This window comes from Aspergillus lentulus (genome assembly GCF_001445615.1).
Source record: "Aspergillus lentulus DNA, contig: Alt16, strain: IFM 54703, whole genome shotgun sequence".
Lineage (NCBI taxonomy): Eukaryota > Fungi > Ascomycota > Eurotiomycetes > Eurotiales > Aspergillaceae > Aspergillus > Aspergillus lentulus.
This window is the reverse complement of record NW_028322113.1, coordinates 1,863,243-1,881,768: the sequence shown is the minus strand read 5'-3', so window position 1 is coordinate 1,881,768 and position 18,526 is coordinate 1,863,243. Positions and strand designations below refer to the sequence as shown.

The 18,526-nt window shown below is 50.0% G+C and overlaps 6 protein-coding genes across 6 annotated transcripts; 1 reads left to right on the top strand and 5 right to left on the bottom strand.

The window, feature by feature from the left end:
• Positions 1-18: 18 nt before the first annotated feature.
• On the bottom strand, positions 19-1,708 carry ALT_8086 (putative transporter C1002.16c; the record flags this gene model as incomplete). The annotated part of the gene is made up of 4 exons (XM_033555985.2): positions 19-661; positions 726-997; positions 1,049-1,149; positions 1,204-1,708. 4 exons carry the CDS (start codon positions 1,706-1,708, stop codon positions 19-21), a joined length of 1,521 nt encoding a protein of 506 aa, XP_033411876.2.
• Positions 1,709-2,929: 1,221 nt separating this feature from the next.
• ALT_8085 (putative MFS sugar transporter) lies at positions 2,930-4,689 on the bottom strand (the record flags this gene model as incomplete). Its single annotated transcript, XM_033555984.1, has 5 exons — positions 2,930-3,321; positions 3,375-3,895; positions 3,949-4,186; positions 4,248-4,588; positions 4,652-4,689. 5 exons carry the CDS (start codon positions 4,687-4,689, stop codon positions 2,930-2,932), a joined length of 1,530 nt encoding a protein of 509 aa, XP_033411875.1.
• A 3,454-nt stretch (positions 4,690-8,143) lies between these two features.
• Positions 8,144-10,082, top strand: ALT_8084 (DUF4211 domain-containing protein; the record flags this gene model as incomplete). Its single annotated transcript, XM_033555983.2, has 4 exons — positions 8,144-8,420; positions 8,475-8,897; positions 8,966-9,767; positions 9,821-10,082. 4 exons carry the CDS (start codon positions 8,144-8,146, stop codon positions 10,080-10,082), a joined length of 1,764 nt encoding a protein of 587 aa, XP_033411874.2.
• Positions 10,083-10,908: 826 nt separating this feature from the next.
• ALT_8083 (mitochondrial import receptor subunit TOM22) lies at positions 10,909-11,815 on the bottom strand (the record flags this gene model as incomplete). Its single annotated transcript, XM_033555982.1, has 3 exons — positions 10,909-10,965; positions 11,199-11,488; positions 11,701-11,815. 3 exons carry the CDS (start codon positions 11,813-11,815, stop codon positions 10,909-10,911), a joined length of 462 nt encoding a protein of 153 aa, XP_033411873.1.
• A 446-nt stretch (positions 11,816-12,261) lies between these two features.
• On the bottom strand, positions 12,262-14,084 carry ALT_8082 (mitochondrial-processing protease subunit alpha; the record flags this gene model as incomplete). Its single annotated transcript, XM_033555981.2, has 2 exons — positions 12,262-13,908; positions 13,986-14,084. The coding sequence occupies 2 exons, from the start codon at positions 14,082-14,084 to the stop codon at positions 12,262-12,264; spliced, it is 1,746 nt and encodes a 581-aa protein (XP_033411872.1).
• A 947-nt stretch (positions 14,085-15,031) lies between these two features.
• On the bottom strand, positions 15,032-17,228 carry ALT_8081 (acetoacetate--CoA ligase family protein; the record flags this gene model as incomplete). The annotated part of the gene is made up of 2 exons (XM_033555980.2): positions 15,032-16,891; positions 16,989-17,228. 2 exons carry the CDS (start codon positions 17,226-17,228, stop codon positions 15,032-15,034), a joined length of 2,100 nt encoding a protein of 699 aa, XP_033411871.2.
• Between the last annotated feature and the right edge of the window lie 1,298 nt (positions 17,229-18,526).

Genomic DNA, 18,526 nt, shown 5'->3' with positions numbered 1-18,526 from the left:
TGACCACCTCGACTCCAGTTAATAAGTGAAGCGAAACGCAGGATGGTCATCGCCCAGATTCTCCACATCATCCTGGGGTAGTTCCAACCTCCAGTCCCTTCTACCTGCATCCCTCAACCTATTCTCCCTCACCAAGTAAGTCAGGAACAAAGCGCACGCCGCTCCGCAGATCCAGGTCATCCCCAGACTCACCGCGTACCCGGTAGTATATCGCGGAGCCTCCTCCTTGAAGAAGATGTTACTGGCCACCAGCCCTCCACAATTGCCAAACCCAATCTGCATTGCCGACGCAATGGACTGCTTGTAATGACCCGCCATGTTGTTACTCAGCCAGCCCATCAGGATCGGTTGCGTCAGGTATCCGCCGCCCGTGATGGCGAAGACGGCAAAGTAGCGCGCCCCGACGGGCACGGATGCCTGGCAGAGCAGTATCACATAGCCCATAGTCGCAATGAGACAGCCCGCCAATGTGAACAGGTATCGGTGCCGGAGTCGGTCGCTGGCATAAGCCGCGGAGAGGGCGATGACCGTGGCGACGCAGTAGACAGGGATACTCATGACCTGGGCGCGGACGGCGGTCCATCCTAGCTGGTTGAGGATGGTGGGGGTAAAGAAGGAGACTGCGTAGCCGGTATTGACTATACCAAAGTACATGAGGGGTCTTCATCGGGTCATTTCAGCTCTTTGTTTATTATACATCGAAGGATGAAGGACATAGGACATACCCCAGGTAAATCTTTGGGTCTGAAAAGGCACGCCGCAGCGACTTCTTATCCAGACGATCCATTCTCGCTTCGCCTTGGTCTTCTGCTAGACGGCGGAGGAGCAGCGCTCGCTCATCCTCTGTCAGGAACCTGGCGGTTTCGGGCCAATCGACGACAATGAACTTGGCGATGACCGCGACAACAATGGTGGCGAGGCCCTCGAGGATGAAGATCCAGCGCCAGCCACTGTACCCGGCGACTCCGTCCAGGTTGTTGATGGCGTAAGCGAGTAGCTGAGAGCATCAGCAAGCCGATTGATCAAGAGAAGAGGATAATGGATCTACCCCGCTGATTGCGCCAGCACAGATACTGGCACTGAAGAAGACGTTGAGTCGCCATTGGAGCTCATGACGACGATAGTACATATTGATCAGGTAGACGGATCCTCGTCCAGGAGTCAGCATGCGAGCTTGAAACGAGGATCAAAGAGAAAACGTACCAGGCATGAACCCCGCTTCAAAGACCCCAATCAACACCCGACACACCACCAATCCGTGGAAACTCTTCGTGACGCCTTGACAGACGGTCAGAATCCCTACCGCACCGTCAGCATCGCTCACCACCATGTCAATCGCACAGAAGAGCGACCACAAACCCCATGCAAACATAATCCCACTCAACCACCAGGACGGCCTCATCTTCTTCAAGAGTATATTACTCGGCACCTCGAAGAGAATATACGGAATGAAAAACACAAACAGGGCGATGTTGTACTCATGCCCAGTCATCCTCAGGTCCCCCTCCAGCCCCATCAACCGGGCATTCCCGATGTTGATGCGGTCGAGAAAGGCGAACATGAACAGGACAGTGAGAATGGGGACGACGTGCAAGTCGCATTTCCACAGGAGCCGTCTCTCCGCAGCGCGATCGGGTTCATCTGACGGGAAGGAAGCGGACTTGATATCCTCGATGGTGGAGTGTGTGCATTCGTCTTTTTCGTCCATGGTGCTGGTGCTAGTGCTCGTACCTAGTAAAGTAAGACAAGCAACAGCTAGATTATAGCCCTACAAGAAAAATACTACCTTAGCACACTATGAGATCGACGAGATATCCACACCCTTTATAGACATTGGACTCGTAGCTTAGGCTCAATATGCATATGTCGTACGCAACGGCACACCCCGCATATTGCGGATCTTTATCCTGATTCCGCGGTGAATTACCGAGTCATGAACGCACGCACGGCAATTCCGCTCTCCAGGGGACCATTACTACAGAACTGGAGTATTTCACGAGTGACTACTTCGAGGTGACTGACTTGACAGCGTAGATGATTACTGCTGGACGCACTACCAGCATGGCAGCAATACAAACTAATCTAATCATGAATAAAACCATAACACCCGCTGCTCAAAAAAGGAGCAACTGGATCGGCGCCAAAAGCAGCAGGCGAGGATCTGATCCGCAGTGCAATTCGTAGGTTGGATTTTACATGCCTAAATCCAAGTCAGGGTTTCAGGCAATATACCCGCAACATACAATGGTATCAAATCTTTGATTTACTTCGAACCATACAGCGTGTATTCTAGTCTTTCGAAAGATCAGAGATACTTGTCCTTGTACTTGCGAGTCATGACTTGGGCGTTTCTTCACGACCCCAGCTTCCCCAGATCCATAAAAAAGTGCGGAGAGATTCCACTGCGGGGATGGATCCACGGACGGTGGACCACGGCATATCCACCGTTTTCTGTCGGTTGTTTATGCAGGGCGGAATGGAGTTCCGCTCAAGCTCCGTTTAGAAAAGGATTGGATACCAGTGTAGTTTTAAGTTGCTTACGAGTGGACTAGTAAGTTACTAGGCACTTGAGTGATGATCAAAGACTCGGTTGGAATGGTGCCATGGGGCTGTCTGTTCAACGTCTGAACCCAGGAGGACAAGGGGCAGCACCTAGCCTGACTCTGTTTATGAACTACCTCCACGAGGGACATGAGTCAGTTGTTGTGGTTTGATCCAATGGCTGTAGACTACCGTGACGAATGAAGTTGGTTGTCCCTTATCGGCATTTCACATTAGGCCAGCCGAATGCGCAGGATTATACAGAGCGAAACTAACACAATACTGAATCATGTACGCAGTATCAATACCAGATTGACCATTCATAAACATTAGCTGGATACAGCAAGGTATGATATCAACGTCACTTGGGCAATGCAGCGGCAGACATCTACCGTCTAGCCTCGAGGTTTTCAATAGTCACCGCATCACTCTTCTCATTGGCCTGGTCCTCAAAATGTCTCTCCTTCTCTCCAATCATCATCCGCTCACCGTTGGTAACATGGTTGGCGCCGCCGAAGAGAGCGTCGATCTCCTCCAGGGGAACTTGCTTGGTCTCAGGAATGAAGAACCAGACGAAGACGGCAAGCAGGAAGTTGACACCCGCGAACATGTAGAACGCGTAGAATCCGCAGTTCTTCAGGAAAATGGGGAAGAATTGTTGGAAAATGGCGTTGGCGACGTTCTGAGTCTGCGAGGCCATACCTACGGCCTGCGCACGAACGTTCATCGAGAATACCTCGGACGTCCAAATCCACACGGTTGCACCCCAAGAGGGTTTGTCTGAGACAAGAATGTTAGTAGGGTCGAGTACGGAACGGACCACGATAACTTACAGAAGAAGATGAATAGGAATAGTAAGAACACGATCGATATTCCGACGGATTCTGTCTTCACCCCGTGCGGCGATGGTGTTTCCGTTTCAACAGCGGCGACAATGATCATGCAGAGACCCATGCCGATACCACCGACAATCAGGAGGAATTTGCGTCCGAAGCGGTCAATGATCCACACCGCGTTCAAAGTAAAAATAATACCGAAGGTGGCGTTCAGGGCGTTGATGAGTGCGATCGTTCCGGCGCTGGGAAACACCTTCTGGTAGATCTTGGTCGAATATGAGTTCAGGGAACCTTGTCCAGTGACCTGTTGACCGGCGTTGATCACCAGCGCCAGAAGCATACGCTTGCGGAGGGACTTGTCCTTCCAGAGCGCACTGTAGTTGCTGGAGATGGCTTCCTTTTCGTACTCGAGGGCCTCGCGGATTCTCAAGATTTCCTCCTCAACTTCTTCTTCAGTCTCACGGACTCTACGCAGAGCGGCGCGGGCTTTCTCGACGTTGTCGCCTCGCTGGAGGAACCTGACACCTTTGTCAGTTATTCTGAAGTTGTATTGAGGTTTGCATGAGCTTACCATCGGGGAGAGCCGGGAATTGTTGGCAGAAGAGCCAGAATCAGACAGGGAACGAGCAGTTGGAATATGACAACCATCTTCCAGTCCCACTCGCCCAGGTTCTCCTTATGCTTTGTGCAACCGTAGTTAACCCAGAAGCAAATGAAAGATCCAACGGAGTAGAACATTTGCCAGAAGGTCATGATTTTTCCACGAATCTCTGGTGGCGCCAGCTCACCAATATAGATAGGACCGGCGGCTTCACAAATATACTCGATTAGCGCAAGACAAAATACACTCCATTGGAAAAGGATACTCACTCAAGGCAATACCCTGTCCGATACCGATGATGAGGCGACCAGCAAGGAAGCATCCAATGTTACCACGTGGGGACCATGTCTGCATGAAGGTGGATGCAATAACAAGGACACAGCCGGTGCCCATTCCAACTTTGCGGCCGAGATAATCAGCAATGGGACCACCCAAGAAGAAACCACCGAAGATGGCTCCCACGGTGTAGGCCGTGTTGACTGCGCCAATCATGTTCTCATTTGGGTTATTAAAGAATTTGACCCAGTTCTTGGAACCCTGGACGGAGTTGTAGACGGACGCATCGTAGCCATAGAGAACCATGCATGCTGCTGCAACGAGAGAGATGAACCTGAAAAGGGTCGCCGTCAATCGATCGATCGCTTCGTTCCACCCGTCAAGAAACAGGACTCACCAGTTATAGCCTCTCTTGGAGAGGAATTTGGCCATCATCTTGGCGGATGATTCGTGTAACACGACTTTGTATAGGATCTAAAAAAAAGATGATAGAAGTATACACCAGGTGCCCAATCGCAGTCTCTCGTCCTTGTCAGCCAAGCCCTAGACTGTCGTAGGGTGCTTGTCGTATTGTACACGACGAAAGATGCTGAAAGACAAGACTCTGCCCAGAGGTTCCAAGAGACAGATATATAGGCCCCGTGAAAGGTCGAGCGAGGAGAGATGGCGTCCGAGGCGATAGAAACCAGCAAGAGCCAGCCCATTATATGAGACCATGGGACACTCAAGACCATGGCCGCATCCTTGTGAACACTAGAGCAAAAACACCAGGGAACAGTCCAATCAACATCGATTGACTTGTCTCTCCTGGGTGTCGTGATGGTGTCTAGCTCTCAACTCCATGTTTCTAAGTGGTGGGGTATCTGGGGTGGACCGACGGGGAACTCGGTACGGAGACTTTGATCTAGCCCGCAGCCAGTACCCTTGTGGGCGTTGGCCACGGTAGAACCTCGGACGCGGATTTGAGGAAATTCTGCCCCGTTGATAAAGGACGTGCTAAGATTTCCACGAATCGGCGACCGGCTGGGTCAAAGGCCATGGGGAAAACCGAGTCCACCAATGGTTTCGACTGCGCGCGACTCAAGGATCCAGTTCTTGTCCTATAGTGGAGGAAGGTTTGCACCAAAGCCTTGTGTTCGCTTACGATGGAAATCCGGGGACAATACTGATGATAAGTTAGTGATGAGGGAAGTTTAGTGGAGAAAGCAGTTGAGGTCTGTTGGTGAACGTGGAGAAGAGACGCACAGACAGGAGGGAATTCCATCGGTGTCACGAGTCCACCATCGCTAAGGTACTCCGTAGTCACTAGATAGTTAGGGCTGCCCCAATTATCCCCGGGTGAATTCCAGTCAACTCAACAAGCTTTAACACATTTAGGCCATATGACGCTTAGCTGATTGGCCAAGATTCAGTCGCTCCATCAAACTCAGAAGTGGCAGACTTTTCCAGCTGATTGCAGTACCCACCATCTAGATAATTTGATGGGACGTGACTTGTATCTGGCTTGATTTCACCTTATGGATGTACGGGTCTGGAATCTGGGGTCTCCAGATCGACAATTTCATCAAGCCGTATTATCAACCGAATTTCTATGATTTCACGCCTTATAATCATTGTTCAGAGAGAAGGTTGGCCACATTACATTAACGCAAGACCGCACTAAGATTAGATATAACGACCTATGGAATACCGACATGCTAAACTCTGAACGATACTGCCTTCATGTCCAAACCTCGAAGGCTTGGAGCAAGTAGTAGGAGTAAAAGAATGGGATGATGATTAGTCAAAAGGCAAATTGGTCGAGAAATCTCTCAACCTCCTGTGACTGTCTGACAAAGACTTGTGGGATGAGAGACGACTGACTCATCGTTCCTGATCTCGGTCCCCTCGCCACTGACGAAGTCCGGTGGCCTCTTGGACTTTATCTCTCTACAGTACCTTCGGATACTTGCGTTGGGCGCTCGAGGGAGAACTGGAATTCTATGAGCGGAGTGGGCGCCTTTCGCATGTTCCGTATCGATTGACTCTATGTCGAAGATATCTTGGATTCTTCCGCGAAAGTCTCTTCGAAACGCACCGAGCTGACGCCATTTCTGTTTCAATGTGAAGAAAGGCGACGTGGGATCACTGGCGTCGTCCGCTCCAGTTTCGTTTTCCCTCTGCAATACTTCTAGCTTGGTCGGAGAGTAAAATCCTGGAAAGAGAGACGGTAGAGAGTCGACTTGGAAGACCGAGGAAGACCTCGATTTAGTGGCAGGACTTCGACAAGTCTGGGCACTACATAGACCCCGAAATATCCGGTATCGTCTCTGCACTCGTCTGCAGAAGCTGCGCAGCAGATACAGAACAACAGCTACCACAATAAAGCAGCCGAGCAACACGCAAACACTGTAGAAGGCTTGGCGTCCACTAACCTCCTGCTTGGAGCAGTGTCTCTCAATGACTGCAAGGTTTCTTTCTGGATAACATAGTGCACAGATCTCCTCTTTAGCCGGAGTTTTACCCTCTGGTGCACAAGTCTTCTTCAGATCGAACCCTTCGCAAAAAGTGTCTACACATATACTGCGACGACTGTAGAAATTTTTCCGGACGAGGTCATTGTTATCATGAGGGCGAACACGGCCATCTGAACCACTGCCGAAGCCAAGGGTATTGTCTGATATTCCTGTCTCAGTTCGTGCCTCTCCGCGTTGAGATGCTGACTCTGGGTCCGCTGCCGAAGCTGCCTCTGGTTGACCTTCCCAGGTTTTGCTGCGACGTTCCCAGTGCGGATCGCTGTGCTCCAGGCGAGAATGGAGTACTATAATTTCGCCGAGCGTTATGAGAGCTTCTGGGCTGTCATCAGATCGCGTCAATAGCCGCTTCCATAGTTGCATGCTCGCTTCTTTTCCCACTGGGATCATCAGGGTCACCGTCAGTTTCAGAATTGATTGAACTCCGTCTTCCGAGCTTCTTGAGTGTTTTGAGACATTTCGGCCAGGTATTGTTCCTGGGTCAGTCCAACACAGTCGCCGACCCAGGGAAACCGCATGTCCTAGTTCGTCGACTTCAGCGTCCGAGTAGTTGAGCCCACTAAAGCTGACCAGTGCCTGATTGCAATATTCGAGCTCATAGGTTTGATTGCTAAGGGACTTGTCCGGCGATAGTCCTGGACTTTCTGTGACGTTGACAAAAGGCGCAAGGAAAGCGTAAAGGAGAGCGATAAGATGCTGTTGACAATACATTGGATTGGAGCAATAATAGCTCAGACTGATCATACAAAATACCAAAGCTGCAAGCTCTCATGTCAAAGACCAGAATTGAGAGGCGATCCTTGGAGACTACGAGGAGCTCGACTATACCGCATGGCCGAAGTCTTGCAAAGTCAGGAAGGAACAAGATGTCGCTCATGGAAGCCACACCTCATCTCTTCGACCACTTCACTCGGCCGTAGCAATTGTGTGGATAACTTTTGAAAGTAGCAAGAACAAGTGAGAAGACAGTCCATCTCGGTCGAGCATCTTGAATGTCGTGACGTCCAGCTCATCATATGTTTTGTAGTAGAATGCTTCAGAGACAGTCTTCTCGCTATGTAGAGGTCAGCTACCAACCTGGTTCAGAGTAATACCATGAGATCTCACTACTCTCATCTTTCTCCACTGATCTGTAGTTCCTCATGGTGTCATGTCTCTGTCCATTTCTCCCAGCACTAATTTGGTAAAATGAGTCACGTGCTCTCGTGAATCGGTGACGCGGTGCTATCGCGGTCTCACCAAGCCATCGTTTTGGCCTCGCTGTATTGTCACACTGTCCTCATCTGTCAAGTCTCGTATTTCTCAATCAGAAGTTATCTATTGTACACTAAGCCCTCGCAGTTATTACTCCTGCAACTATTTCAATCCCATTCCTCATGCCCCGCACTTATGGCAAAGGGAAACAGACGCGACTTTCTTTCGCTCCACTGTCATCTTCGCCGCCAGGTTCTGACAGGAGCACGAGAAGTCGGAATGATCGTCTAGCTACTCTACGATATGATCATCCCTACTTACCTTCCCTTCGTCGAAATCCACTACAAAGGGGCAAGACCCTGACGCGCCGAGAGGAATCATCTACCCCGCCAAAGAAAGTCTTATCAGAGGTGACGCCGTCCTCAGAGCCAGAACAAACCCCTCGGAGACCGAGAGAAGGTGGGTTTTGTCTTCCTCGCTATTTGTGCACCTGTCACTCATAGGTTTACGAAGACGAGTCGCCAACACGATCAACTGCCAAGGACGCAATTACTGTTGACGAGAGCAGCGATAGTACTCTGGAGATTCAGCGCAGCGCGCGCAAATATATGCGGTTACGATCGGGAAAGCGGAAGAGGTCCCCCTCCTTACCAAAGTCCTCGAAGTCTCCTGCGAATGAACGTCAGGTTCTGGTCTCGGATGAGAGTGATGAGGACATGGTTATACAGCCTCGCCGAAGGTTAAGACGTGGCGCCGCCGACGCAAGGCCCATTGTCGTCGAAGAAGATTCTGAAGATTCTGATGAGCCTATCCGCTCTTCACCAATCAAGAGACGCAAGCCAAATATAAATTCAGATGCCCCCGAAACACCGCGGCGAAACTCAGACCAGGAGAGGTTAGATCTCGAAGAGGATCTAGAGGTCTTGCAGGACTCTGGTAGGATATCTTGATGAAAGATACAATCTTTGGGAGGACTTCCTTGCTAACTTTGGCCATTCATGTAGTTGTAAAGAATACGCGGACCCGAGGACGTCTAGCCAATTCGGCAAGAGCTCAACGGCAACGTCATCTGGAAGCCCTAAGACGCCGAAGGGCTGGTGGGAAAGTGGAGGACGAAGCGGCACTAGAACCAGACGCAGACGCGGAGCACCCGGATGAAGCAGACCCTGATGATGAGCCCGAGAGTGAAGCCGGAAGCCAAGTTCATCAGCGGCAGTTTCGCCGCCAGGAAGAGAGCGATGTCGAGTCATCTATTGCTGAGGACGAGGACCTCGACCAATACGAGGACGATTTCGTATTGGAGGACGATAATGCCGAACTGGGAGTGCCATCCAGTCTAGAAGATTTGCCGTTTGAGTTTTCTCGGCATGCCTACAAACAGCTGAAAGAATACTTCCAAGACGCTGTTGAATGGATGGTAAATAACAAGATCAACCCTGCCTTCCCTCGTTCCGACCCGCTGTACGAAGTTGCATTCATGAAACTCGAAGACGAGGTCAAAGGACGCACTGGTTCTCAGCTGGTATCTTCCGTCTGGAACGTCAAATTTCGCCGAGCACTCCTGGCAAGACCTCATGTCGAAATAACTCTATACCCGATCACAGACAATCATCCCTGTGACGCGTGCAACAGGTCTAAGCATCCTGCTTCGTTCGATATGAAGCTATATGGCAAGGCTTATTCCTTGGAGACACTCGAGCCGTTGTCAGATGACGATAGCGACGAGGACGATGAGGAAGAAGGCGCCGAAAGGGACAGAGACGGTTACAGCTTGCCAGAGGAGGACACGCGGTTCTACCTTGGACGGTTTGTCTCCCTTTACCTTTTGCATTCGCATTTCCGTATTGACTCTTTGATAGCCATTGCAAAAACAAAGCATCGCTAGCGCACACTCTCACCCACTGGCGATTTCACCTCAATGAGTGGGTTGTCGACTACCTTGAACGCATGGGTTACTTAGAGGACGACAAGGTTCTTGAGCGCAGCCATTGGAGTCATAAACAAAGGGCCAGGTATGCTTCAGAGGTGATGGGCTCAATGGTCGACAGCGGAGAGGTCAAGAAGCTCTGGCGTGACTTCCATATTACCCTGAAATCAGCGAGAGACACGACCGTCTGTTGAATCTTCTCTACAGTTATGTGGTACATACTAATCTGCGTCCAGAGTCTCTCGTAAGGCCTATACAGACTCCTCGTTCTTCCTTGCACTGTCTTCATTTGCACATACTTTATCAGCACTGCCGTCGACAAACTCGACGAGACCCTGCTACATAACCTGCCATCTTCGACTCTTGAGAGATACCTGAGTTAATTTTCTTTTGCTTTCGCGATGATACCCAATAATCTTTAAATCTGGTTGAATGACCAACAGTTGCTTCAATATGTACTTAGGCGAAGTCAAATTCATGACTCATGAACTAGTTCATCCACGTTCCATTATCTAGCAACGTACATCAACGAACAAAGAGAAATAGACATAACAAGAAATGAACATGAAATATTGTTATACAAGTACATATAGACCCGAGGAAGATGTCGGGGAAAACACGGACGGGATAAACCAAAGGCTTGAATACAACAGGCGAAGGGAAAATGAGGACTTGAACCGTGACGGAAACGACGCAAAAAATTTTCTGTGATCGCGCCAGCCCAGTATGCAAACCAACAGAAGAAAGGAATATGAGAAGAGAAAACCAGCTCCAACACCTCCCCGAAATCATGTTTTGTTTTGCACTGCGCCACGTTTAATCTCGAGAGGTTCTCTGTCGCTTCGCTTGGTGAGTGGAGTTAATTCGTGTGCTGGCCGCGGTTGATTGCGAACTCATCCCGAGCAGACCGACGATCATAAATCAAACGAAGGACCGGACAACAGAGGTCTCGGCTGCATCATCGCGATTGTAGAGCCCAATACACCTGTTGTATTTTCACCCTCGGGTTGAGGTGTTCATTTACAGAGTAGGTTGGGCCTGCTTGTTCTCAGCGGGGAGAGCACCGGGTGTGAGCATCTGTAGGAGAACGATTGTCAGCATGCCACAATCAAAGTCAAACAGCTCGTAATCATGCAAATGCAAAAATATAACTCGAGAGTCGCGTGTGCCTCGCTTTCTTTGCAGAACAAGTCCCCAAGTAAGAGTTTTCACACCGCTAACGGTGCTCAAAGAACCGGACAGATCCCAAAGAATCGAGTCGAAACAATCCGATGGAATAACTTAAAGAGGAAAAACGTCCATCAACATACCTCGTTAGCACCCTTGATCATTCCCTGCTCACGCTCCATCTGAACGTACTGCTCCTCTTCGGCATAGGCAAGCGCCCATGGAACGCCAAGAAGGAAAGCACTGGTGCTGAGAATCCAGAGCGCCTTTCCGCTGAAGGAGATGCTGGACTTTGTGAACGAGGTGAGTGTGGAAACGGTGGAGGAGATCTGGCGCCGGGCTGACGGAGGGACGATATCTTTCAGAGCAGCCACACGCTCGTACAGGGTCTCGCTTTCGACGTCGAGGTCGGATTCAACGGAAATTTCGGATTCTGGGATTGGATTGAATGGTTAGATAATGTTTTTTTCGCGGTCTTGTCAGTGCGAAAATGCATGTTGGCTATGTTTCCGGCTGAAGAATCACCTCCGGCAATGGATCGGGATGTTTTTGGATGACGGAGCGAGATGCATGATAGTAGTGCGCATGGGTATGGAACAGAAGCTCATAGAGAAAGAGCGACCGGCGTCAGTAGAGGTTGCTCACCCGTGTCAGTGTAGTCTTCGTCCTCATCGTCCGTGGCAAGAAGAACATTGTTCTTGGTGGCCATGGGCTTCTCTTGAGCAAAGTGCTCATCCTCAACCTCGGTGAGCTTGACCATTGTGACGGTAATAGACTAACTCGGGAGAAAGATTGCTAGAAAGAAGTGGTCAAATGACTTTGTGAGGGCTTGGAAATATGATGCTAAAGGTGACGGAGATTGTTGGCAGACTGCGGACTTGAAAGTGGTCCGCTCCAACTTTTTTCCCGAACCAGACGACCCTAAAGCGGCAAGCAGCTCCAACGTGATTTGTGGTTGAGCCGACGGTTCAAGGGAGTGCGATTATAAACAATACGGATTAATCATAAGCTTACCGCCTCAGCAGGATTGATATTGTACAAGACGATTATTGATGCCATCCTTAGATACATATGGCACGCCAAATCTCATGCAAAAATGGGGAGTGAAGAAAGTAAAAGCTGACATCCACCCTCTATATAGTACATCCAGACCCGGTCCTGAATCAGTGGGAATCCATGAGCTGCGCTATGCAGGATCATACGAATCTATCTTCTTCCCAGCTTCCACCGTGCAATCCGTTCTTGAATTTCCTCCCATGGGAAAGGACGAAGTTTGTACCCTTCTAGCTCACCCTCCTGCAAGACCACCGTCGGGATACCGGTGCCCTGGCCCTTGTTCTGAACGTGGCCTCCAAATACATGGCGGGCTACGCGACGGAGGTCATCCACGGTCAAGGCCTCGATGCGGTCGCACATCTCCTTGACGCCAACCTTATGGCCGTGAACCTGGACTTGACGGCCAAGATCCTCCAATTCCACCATGCGGGATTCCAAGTTCATCAGCAGTGAGGAGCGGAGTTGGTTCTTCGCACGGTTGACCTCTTGTGGCTGCAAGGCGCTATAGCCCGTGTCGAGAGTCAGTGCCTGCAGTTCGCGGCACATGACCTCAAGCATCTCAGTCGTACGGGTAGGACTGCACGAGGCGGAGATACCGAAGATTCCGCTGTCTGTGTAGCTGTGGTTGAAAGCGATGCAACTTTCCACCCATCCGTGCTGGTTCAGCACATTTGTATAGAGACGAGAATACATACCCTTGCCGGGACCGCCCGCGGAGAAAGACCCGCCGCCTCCGAGCAAAGTCTGAAGGGTTGCGAGGGCGTAGATGTCAGGGCTCGAGATAGGGAGAGCTTCAAAGGCGAGATGTATGTAGCTCAGCCTAGGAAGCATAGGGTTGGCTGGTGGGGGAATCGGAGGAAGAGAGAGGAATCCACCAGTGTAGTGAGAGGGGCTTGTCAGGTCCAACGATGACGGCTGCACCAACGAAGGATCAAGGGGTGCCACAGACGCAGGCTTCGATGCAGTGGTAGAGAGGTTCTTCAGGAAAGGTAGTCTGGAAAGGACAGACTGAGTTTTTGAGGTTGGGGTTGTGGTAATTGTTGACGATGGCGTAAATTGAGGGACGGTCGGCACCTGTCCTTCCTGAGCCGCTGTCTCTGAACCCGACAGGGTCGTCTCAGCTCCAGTCCCTGATAATACGGGACCCTTGCCAGGATTTGTGGCCTTCATATCACCAAAGTATTGTTCTGTAAGCTTAACAGCCTCCTCGTGCGGCACACCGGCAAAAGCAACAACCATCCTGTCCGGCTTGAAAAAGATTTCCCTGTATCTCTCGACAACAGCCTTATTAATCTCTTCCAATCTCTCACGAGGACAGAGTAGCGGGTTCCCTAATGTGTTATCCTTGTAGGCCGCCATATGCACCAGCTCCGGCAGGATAAGCTCAGGCTTGGCCCAAATCTCATTGATCTCGTACTCTGCCGTCGCCAACTGCTGCAGGACTTCCTCATCAGTAATCAGAGGGTCGCGGATCGTCTCCGCCAGAAGCCCCAGGGTCGCGGGGACAGCCGAGTTGAAACTGGCCGACTGGTACATCAACGACTCGCGAGACGAAGCGCACTGAATGTTTCCTCCCAGGCTCTCGAGCGTCTCCAGCATCTCATCACTTGTTCGGGACTTGGTCGATTTAAAGGCTAGTCGGTCCATAATGTGGCTCACGCCTCGCAAGCTCTCGTCTTCGTAGCGGGATCCCGCATCGACGTAGACGCCAACGCCGGCAAAGGGTCCGGGTAAGGATTCTGTAGCGACTCGGATTCCATTAGGCAATGTAGTAATCTGATCGAGCTCGGCAGGGTCCTATAAGGGGCGAAAATGAAAATTAGCCTTATACGACGACTTGGTCGCTAAGGAAAAGCAATGCCTGCAGCTCTTACCTTGGACTCATTGAGTGTAGCAAAGCTTCTGGAGGTTGAACGAGGGACGCGAGCCAGAGGCTTCGCAGACTCGACAGCGCGCAAGACTGAGCGACGCATCTTGTCGCTAAGATATATGATTTGGTTGGAACAATGAAAATATTCCAATTGTTAGTCCTCCGCTCGGCGTGGCTTTATGAAGGTCTTTCGTAACGGCGGCGGCGCAAAGATTTGGGACCGGAGACTTGCCCCGATTCGATGGCTTATCTAATCAATCACTGTAGCAGACAACAACAATGATGTTAAGAATGACCAGTATCAACTCGACATATTGTTCTCTGTGAGGCTCGATTGATGGATTTTGGAAACATTTAGGATTGAGTAAATTCTGTTCCCTTGGTGTGAAGCGCGGCATCTCACTAGCAGCGAACAAAATCCCGTATGAATTTGGTTACATATTTTGCGGTATGATGCTGTGCATGTCAAGCTGTACCCATGCCATTCTTGATATATACACTGCTCCCTAGACTCGTACATAGTAGGTACTCAATATGCTTCCCATACCTAGCAAACTCCTCATTCGCCTTCAGCCTCTCCAAGTCCGCATCCCAAAGACATACCAAGAGAGCAATCTCACCATCCAAGCGCCTTAGGTAGAAGATACATCAAGCCCTCAACGGGCAGGAACCGCGGTCTGCGCACACACACAGGCGTGCCGAGTCCAAGATTAAAATCAAGCTCGTAGCAATTGACTTTAGCCCCAAGAACTAGGCATTATATCCCTTGACAGAGCAGGCATCCAGCTTACTCACACAGGGTAGCTGCCTAAGAATCAGGTGAATTAAGCAGCAATCCAGGAATGTCTGAATCTTATATTATTTGATATTCCCAAGGCAATGTTTATATATTCTCTGATGGATGATATCTGTTTCATCTTTGACTTCGATCCGAGGAGACGAATAGCTGGAATTCGAAATTAGGGGTTGAGGCTGCGTTACTGTCTCTATGGTCTATTTTATCATCTTCTCGTGCAATGTATCTATCACAGATTTTCAAGCAGGCTCTGTCTATGGATGCTCAGCAGCCCAGTTCCTATACCAGTCCAGACAACCAGCATTTGCGACACTTGCACCAATTTTGATATTTAGTCCGCAAAGGATCTGCTTCACCGCATTTTCGACTTTTTTGCCGTTGGATGTCACCGGAATTTCAGGGCAGACATCCACTATACCGGGGACGTGGCGAGGACTGAGCTCTTTGCGGATAGTGGCTTGAATTCGCGCCGCAAGGTCCGCAGGCATGGTTGTGGGCGTCTTGCCATGCGAGGCGAGCTTCACAAATAGTACGACAGTCTCGTCAGTATCGATGCCCTCTCGCCTGCGTCCTACGCACAAAGAATCTTCGATTTCCTCAGCAAAGTGTTTCAGGAGGATGTTGTAGATTTCTGCACTTCCGAATCGAACACCTGCCGGCTTCAGAACACCATCGCTTCGGCCAAGCATGTGTACTCCCCCGGTGCGTGGGTTGATCCGGACAAAGTCGCCATGATGCCAAATGCGTGGGCCGAAGACGTCAAAATAGCTCTTGCGGTATTTTTCCGCGCCAACTGGGCCCGGTGGCCAGAACATCACCGGCTGGGCGGGAAATGGTTTTGTACACACGAGGTCACCGGGCTCGTTCGTGGCGCTGATATCAGTTCCAGAGTAGTCGTATGCCGACACCGCCATTCCGAGACAACGGCATTGAATTTCGCCTTTGTAAACAGGTAAAATGGGGCAACACGCACAGAACAGTGAGAGAATATCGGTACCGCCGGTGATGGAACCCAGCATAATATCCGGGTGAATGGAAGAGTACACATATTCGAATGTAGAGGGTGCCAGAGGAGACCCAGTGCTGAAAATAGCCTTCAGTGTTTGCAAGGTCACTGGCCGGTGAGGGTGTTGTGTTGGTTTCAGTGAGGCCTGCTCTAAGATGGAAAGGAATTTTGCAGATGTCCCAAAATGCGTAATTCGCAACTCATCGATCAGGCGTGGCATGGCCATCTCCCCGTTCCCTCCTTCCGGGTCCAAGGGTCGGAAAGGAGAACCGTCGTAGAGGACGACGGTGGCACCGCTGGCAAGACCAGACACCAACCAATGCCACATCATCCATGTTGTGGTCGTAAAATAGAACAAGCGGTCTCCTGGACGAATATCGCAATGGAGCACGTGCTCCTTCTTGTGCTGCAGCAACGTTCCCAGCGCTCCATGGACAATGGGTTTGGGCGCACCAGTGGTGCCAGACGAGTAAAGTATGTAAACAGGGTGATCAGGATCAAGGCTGGCAAACTCAAGGGCGGCTGATGCATTTGAACCAGAAGCCAAGAATGTCTCGTATGTACACGCTTTCCCTTGGGTTGGCTTTACTTCATCGACATTGAATTGATGCGACTTGATAGTCTCAAAGACTACCAGCAGCTGAAGCTCTGGCAGATCAGAGACAATCTGACGAATCTTTTCACGGGCACTATGCACTTTGCCGTTATATAACGAGGCGTTATCGGCAAATAAAATCTTCGGCCCGATCTGTCTCAGGCGCTCCAGAACCGCGTGGACCCCCGTATCGGGGGACACGCCGGTCCAGAAGGCACCTATTGAGGTCGTCGCCAGCATTGCAACGACGGTGTTAGCATGGTTGCCGAGGAAGCCTGCCACACGATCACCTGATTGCAAGCCTGCCTCTTTGAGAGAATTGGCACACTTGCGAACGCGCTCCCGCAGCTCTTTCCAGGAAACGAATTCCCTATCAGATTCTGTGGCAGAAATCACTGCAGTAGTATCTTCGGCTGGTGAGCTTGCCGGGTACAGCAGGTTTTCCGCAAAGTTTAGTTTGCTTCCCTCAAAGAAATGAGGCCTGGGAAAGAGTACTTTCTCGGAAGACATGACCTGGCCAAGATCAGTATTTCTGTTCTTTGACGAAGGGTACAATACCTCGAATATGGAGCCGAGGTGTATCAAGATATTGCGGAGTAGAGCTACTCACACGATCATACTGTTTGTGAGCTTTGATATTGGTATAGTGCCAAATCTCCTCCCAGAACTCGGAAGGCCTAGATATACTCCACTGCCAGAGATCATTGTAGTTCTGAAGAGAAAGTTGGTACTTTTGATTCAAGCGCTGCATAAAATCATATATCTGGGTACTCTGCGGATCTGAGTGCCGCCATAGTTCTTTCGCCTCCGCGGACACCTCATGAGGCTTGGCAGATCCGTTGACCGTCATGCTTGCTGATAGTCGAGAATTATTTTTTCGGTCCTCCGGTGATGTATAGACAAGAAAAAAGGGAAAAAAAAAAAAAAAAAAAGATTACGGCCGAGTTCTGTCTGAATGAGGGAGATCTTATAGCGTGGCGGCCTTCCGTTTCCGTCGAGTACGACTGTCTAGGGGAAGACTACCAGGGATGGCAACCGACAACGCAATCAAATCGAATCACTGAACCAATTCTTGAAGGGAATGAAGATCTAAGATCTGCCATCTCCAAATTATACGATCACACAACATTAGACACGTTGAGCCAGTTGGGGAATCGCGGGGGCGGAAAGGATCGGATGAGAAGCGGGTAAGGGGAGTGTCTTCCGCCCCTGTGTTGCTCCTGTCCGCGGGCCATGGCTTTTGTGCTACTATAGTGTAGGAGTGTCTAATGGTACGGAGTTAGATGTGGATAGTTCACAGGGTAGACGACTGTTCATAATAATCTGAGCATAAGTCTCTAAAAACACGCCTCTGATAGCTAGTGATAGCTAGTATTCGAATCACAAGTTAAGGTCAATCTATGACAAGGCACTAAGGTAGGTTCAACACGCTTAACAACAGCCAGTATCAGGCACCATGCACGTGCAGGCGGAGGTTAGCTTGTGCCTAAGGCGGATACTTTTAATAATGCTTCTAGATAAGGTAGAGTTCTGGAGTCTGGACACATTATTTTAAAGCACTCTTTGAAGGGTTGAAGTAGTTTGAGGTAATATCTTTCATAAATAGTCATAGATCAGGCAACGAAACAGAAGTTGTTCGATTGTGCCAGTTTCCTTGCATTGCCCCTTTCCTCAAGACCTCGAGTTTATGGAATTATCAGAGTAAAGGAAGACACCATGAATGAAGATCACAGTCAAACTCCATGGTACATCGATAGGTAGTTCTGGACAGTCATCGTAAGGTATCGAGTCTGCACTAGTCCAGGGGCTGTGGGTCTGTAACATGCGGTAATATTACACTATAACTAGAAGACGAGCAGGCTAAATCTGCAGGCGATTCCCCCTGCATATGGTAAGCGGAGGGCCACTCTGGTAATCCGTGGAACAGGTTTCTGGTCTCTCTGGTAAGGTACGGTTAAGGGCGAGGTAAGTTCCATAAGCAAAAAAAGTTCCTTTTTTCTTCATTTTTTTTTTTTTACGACCAGTTTTTCTGGTACTTTTGGATTCTAACGCTCGTCTCAACCCTGATGAGCTTGACAATGTTCTTCTGAGACAATTCTCTGTATTCCTCTTTGAACTCCTGAGATTGGAGTACAGCACGGATTACTC